Source organism: Lycium barbarum, chromosome 10 (genome assembly GCF_019175385.1).
Source record: "Lycium barbarum isolate Lr01 chromosome 10, ASM1917538v2, whole genome shotgun sequence".
Classification (NCBI taxonomy): Eukaryota; Viridiplantae; Streptophyta; class Magnoliopsida; order Solanales; family Solanaceae; genus Lycium; species Lycium barbarum.
Genome location: NC_083346.1, coordinates 69,951,237 through 69,956,794, shown reverse-complemented (window position 1 = coordinate 69,956,794; position 5,558 = coordinate 69,951,237). Strand labels below are relative to the sequence as shown.

At 35.4% G+C, this 5,558-nt stretch overlaps 1 protein-coding gene across 1 annotated transcript; it reads left to right on the top strand.

Moving 5' to 3' along the window:
* Window positions 1-4,315: 4,315 nt before the first annotated feature.
* Window positions 4,316-5,290, top strand: LOC132613028 (uncharacterized). The gene has a single exon (XM_060327089.1). It carries the CDS (start codon window positions 4,316-4,318, stop codon window positions 5,288-5,290), a length of 975 nt encoding a protein of 324 aa, XP_060183072.1.
* Window positions 5,291-5,558: the final 268 nt, after the last annotated feature.

Below are 5,558 nucleotides of genomic sequence, written 5' to 3'. Positions count from 1 at the left end.
CCGGATTTGATATGACATATGTTTCTGTACACACTCTGCATGTTTTGAAATTAGGTATCTGATACTTTGGATTTTCTGTTTATTTTCTGTATGTCCTGCACCAGTTATGATTTTGTCTCCGTACTTCAGGCTTTACATATTCAGTACATATTTCGTACTGACCCCCTTTCTTCGGGGGCTGCGTTTTCATGCCGCGCAGGTACCGACGACAGGTTTGCTGATCCGTCCGCTTAGGATCTTATTCTGCCATTTGGAGTGCTCTCTTATTCAGAGCCATCTTTTGGTATAGTCTGTCACTTCTACATATGTATATTCTCGTTCATGGGTACGGCGGGGCCCTGTCCCGTCATATGAGTTTGTCGGTCTGTTTAGAGGTCTGTGGACATGGTTGTGGGTTGGGGTCTTTCTGGACAGTTGTGTACTTATGTTGTGTTTGGGCGATCCCATTCGCCGTGGCGGCCGGTCCGCATATATTTAAATGTTGCCTTGTTGGCCCTGTGTGGCCTTGTTGGTATTTTCTGCGTGCAGGGTATATGGGATAGTCCGTAAAACAAAGGAAACTCTGCCGAAATTTTTCTGGAAACTAATTAAATTTGAAATAAAGCCTTGTCGGCTTCTGCCATATACTAGAATGTGTTTGAGTGCCCAGATCGGGCACTAGTCACGGCCTACGGGGTTGGGTCGTGACATTAATGTTCATAGAGATATGTTAGAATCCATTTGGAATAGGTTATGATTGCTTACCTTAGTGTTCTTGGTGATGGAGGAGGAGAGCCGGTCGTTCTAGGGTTCAGGAACTTGAAAATAAAAAAATAAAGCTAAGTCTGCGTATTTATACTGTTCAATGAAACGGACAAAGTACGGGCGCCAAGTACGTCCCGTACTTTGAAGTACGGGCCGCACCTTATGGCTTGTTTCTGGAATGTCAAATTCCAGTGAGTAACAAATTTTCCTAGCGAAGTACAGGACAGAAGTACGTCCCGTCCTTCCAATTGCGTCCCACACTTGGATCCCATACTTTGAAGTATGGCCCGTACTTTGAAGTACGGCCCGCACTTTACCTGCAAATTTCATTTTCCAGCTTCAACACTTCTGTTTGATATTTCTAAGTCCAGAATCATGGTCAAAGCTTAAGTTAAAGGTCTGAGGTGTTACAGCAACTACGAGAGAATGGGGTTTTTGAAGTGTTTAGTATTTTTTGAGGAAAATAGTAATAGTGAGTAACTTTATTATCCTAAATGAAACAAAAGTGATTTTTGTAGGAAATTTCCTAAACTTGGGTGACCATCTAAGGATTAAACTTGGTAAGATGAGAATGCTACAAATTCAGGACCAAAGTGAGCAATCAATCAACAAGAATTTTGGGGCAGCAGTAAACACTCCTTCTTTCATAATCAAAGGTTATGAACATAGAGTCGTCTTTGCTAGAAAGTATTTCATCCCGATGTAGGGCATCTCGGCACATATACAGATTTAATCGGGTTTCAAAAAGAAAAGTAAAAAAAATCGTTGTCATCTCATTGATCAATTTTTTTTTTATTAGTCAAATATCAAAAAGTGGAAATTATTTCATCGTTCCAAACACATACTAATTAGTGTTACTTACAAAGTTTCATATAATATGAGTGGATTTGATTCTTATTGTGCCTCTTCTTTCTTTAAATAAAATATCCTTTTATGGTTGTTCTATCTAACAAGACAAAAGTTTACAAAAAAAAATATCAATAATCCTTCATTTGCTTACAAAATCATTAGTTGCCGCTAGTAAAATATACATTCTTTTGCAAATGATCAAGGTTTCATTGTGCGAGCACATCTCAGGAACAATTAATGAAATAATCTATACTATATTAAAATTGTGAACTCCCTAACTTAAAAGTTAAATTACATTAATACCCTTCTTATTAATTTAAATACTCAATTTATATAAAATTTAAAAACCTGTTGCCGTTCATACCCATTCACCAAAAGTTACAGCCATTCATCAGTACCTATTTGTATAAAATCAAAAACATGTTGCTGAAACCCTTTCATATAAGTCATAACCATTCATCATAAAATCAATCTTCGTTTGAATTGTGAGATTAATTTTTTCACACTCATTCTATAACCAAGCCTGTAGTTTAAAGCCTGCGACATTAAACAATGGCCTCGAAACCCGAATACTAATCGGGTGGCTTCTCCATCGTAAAAAAACAAGACTATTCCTCTGTTATAAACATTGAAGTAAACTCGTGATTGCAAAACAAATCCTTAAACAATAAAGATTTCTTTGTAGCTAAGTATGTTTAATTTTTGGCTGTTCGGAAATCTCAATTAAAAGTACACGATCTCCTTTTAAGTTTATTGCCAGGACATTTTTGTTTTCCTCTGTTGTATTGTTATATTGTTTGTTGTCCCATGCTTTACTTTTCTGTCTTGACTTGGCAACAAAATAAAAAGTTTTTTTTTTTTTTGTTTAGAAATTGAGGTTGCAAGAACCTAACGACCTACTTTTTTTTTTAAATCATTAAGTGCTTACATCCTGGTAGGATTGATGAGATACACACATAAATATAATACTAATAGCTTTTCAAGAACGACCAATTATTCTCTCTTAAGTTTGTTTTTCCCCTTTCGTTAAATATAAATTGATAAAATTATGTAAATATGTATGTGTGATCTTGGATCAATAATGTGACAATAAGGTGATGCTTGTTATGAAATATAGGAAATATAGAGTATGGATGTCCACTACACAAATATAATGTCTCTTCCATTATCTTCCACCATCTTAATGGATCTTCCACCATCTTAATGGTTCTTCCATTATCTTCCACCATCTTAATGGTTCTTCCATTATCTCATATATTGAATGCACATGTAGCACTATAAATAGAGGCATAAGTTTTCATATGTAATGTACTTAAACACGTTTGGATGAATAAGAAATTTCTCCTCTCTTGTCTCTCTTAATTTCTATCATTTTCATCCTTTACTATTATTACTCTTTTAGCTTAATTTCACAACACGTTATCAGCACGAAGCTCTCTAATTCTATTTGCATCGTTAGTTCGAGTTCAGATTTCTTTCAGGTGAAGTCTTATTTATCTGTTAAGATTCGATAAATACTTAGTGGCAGATTTATTTGTTTTAAACATACTTACATTTGGTTTGTGGCTTGTGATCTTTCTGTGACACATACACTGAGATTAATATTAAGCTAAAAAGGATAACACGCTGAATCTTGAAACTTCAAAAGAGATATTTTTTTACCACCATGTTATGTTAATTGTGCAAGAATCTCTCACCTTTATTTCCTATACGGAGAGGTTATGCTATAAAGTTTGCATTTAATTGATTAAAAGATGACAATACTATTCGTTTGTTCAGAAATCTACAAATGTGCTTTAGAAGGAAAGCCAAAAGGCAAGATTAAGAACTATAAAAGTTAACTAGAGTTTGATCACTGTCTTAATCACCAGGATACATACCTACACAAAAAATTGGCAAGATGCAATCACTCATACCAAGATACTAGGATCAAAGCAATTTCAAAACTTTGCTTCTCTTTGATGTTTTTATCATATGTTCTTACTAGACCATTAAAAAAAAATGAAACAGGAAAACATTGAAGGAGACATGATCTTTAAGTATGAGGATATGGACAAATTAACAGTGACGAGAACATCTAAAAACAACAGCCGTACTCGATGATATAGATAAACCACGCCAAGAAGAAATGTTAAAGTAGACAGAAAAACTCATAGAGAATGCAGAATGGACAACATATCATAGCACGGGCTGGCCAGCACTTCACCATGTCAATTTAAAACTGATAATTGCAACATTACTATCAGATGACATCAAGGGACATAACTAGCTTTACATATATCACATGACAAATAATGAGCAGTAAGAAGTCATTTCGATATACAAAAAAAAAAAAAAAAAAAATCGAATGAAAGGATTAGCCCGTCTAAACTTAGCCCACCTAATTTATTTAGATAGGACAGAAGATGTTTGTGCATCGAGAATATCTAAGCTTCAATGTTTTTCAGCAGACATTGCAAATTGATTATGAGGATTAAAACACACATGATATATTAACTGTACGAGTAATTTTTACTTTTGGTTGTGCATACTGTTTGTGGAAGAAAAAGGGTTATTGGTTCGTGGAAATAAAAATACTATTTTGAGATTATGTTATTTTATTATTTCTAACTCAATTATTTTTATGATAGTTTTGATCATCATGTCGAATTTGTCAAAGCTTGAGTTTGTGGCACTTGATATCTCCTGAAAGAATTACCTATCACGGGTACTCGATGCTGAAATGCACCTAGACGCCAAAGGTCTTGGTGCCACGATTACTCAAAATAATACAGCATCGAGTCAAGACAAAGTGAAGGCAATGATTTTCCTTCGTCATCATCTGGATGAAGGATTGAAAGTTGAATACCTGACAGTGAAAGATCCACTTGAATTGTGGACTGGTTTGAAGGAAAGGTATGACCACATTAAGGTAACGGTATTGCCCAGGGCTCGTTATGAGTGGATTCACTTACGGTTACAAGATTTTAAAACTGTATGTGATTATAACTCTGCTGTTTATAGAATTACATCCCAATTGAAATTATGTGGGGATAATATAACTGACGAGGATATGTTGGAAAAGACTCTTACGACTTTTCATGCCTCCAATTTGGTATTACAACAACAGTATCGTGAAAGGGGTTTTAAAAAACATGCTGATTTGATATCATGTCTCCTTGTAGCTGAGCAGCACAATACCCTTTTATTGAAAAATCATAAAGCCCGTCCCACTGGAACTGCTCCATTCCCGGAAGCGAATGTGGTAGCGACACATGGCCCAACTGAAAGAAGACAAAATAATCGGGGCCATAATAATGAGTGTGGGCGTGGCAGGGGCAGGGGACGATATAATAATCGTCGTGATGGTGGTCACCATAAAAGGGAGAATAATATGGGTTATCAAGGCAATCCTTCAAGGAACAACTGTCATCGTTGTGGTTTGAAAGGTCACTGGAAAAATGAATGCCGGGCGCCTGAACATTTTGTCAGGCTTTATCAAAATTCCTTCAAAAGAAAGGCAAATAGAGGTGGTGCCTCTTCTGTTAATGCGCGGGTGGAGTCACACATGACTTTAAAAAATGACGATGAGACAGGGCCGTCACGAAAATATGATGATAATGTTGAAGCTAATTTGTCTTTGAAAGATGATGATTTTGATGGGTTTGATGGTATTACTCATTTGGAAGTTGAAGACTTCTTTGGAGATCAAAATTGAGATTTGATCGTTTCACTGGGGAATGTGTTATGTTATTATTTTTATTTATGTGTTTTAAGTTGTCCTTATGTTGTTTTATTTTCGAGAAGTACTTAAGTTCTCTATGTTGTTTTATTTTCAAGGATTAGTAATTAAGTTTTATATTGTTAGTTTTCGTATTTCTTACGATGTATTTTTGTTTTTATGAAGATAAATAAAATTCCCCAGTCTTTAATTGGATCCAAGATGAGTAATGGAGATACGTGCCTTTTGGATAGTGCTACAACTC

Excerpts from the sequence above, each read along its gene's own strand:
- LOC132613028 (XM_060327089.1), top strand. The coding sequence starts at position 4,316 with ATGCACCTAGACGCCAAAGGTCTTGGTGCCACGATTACTCAAAATAAT.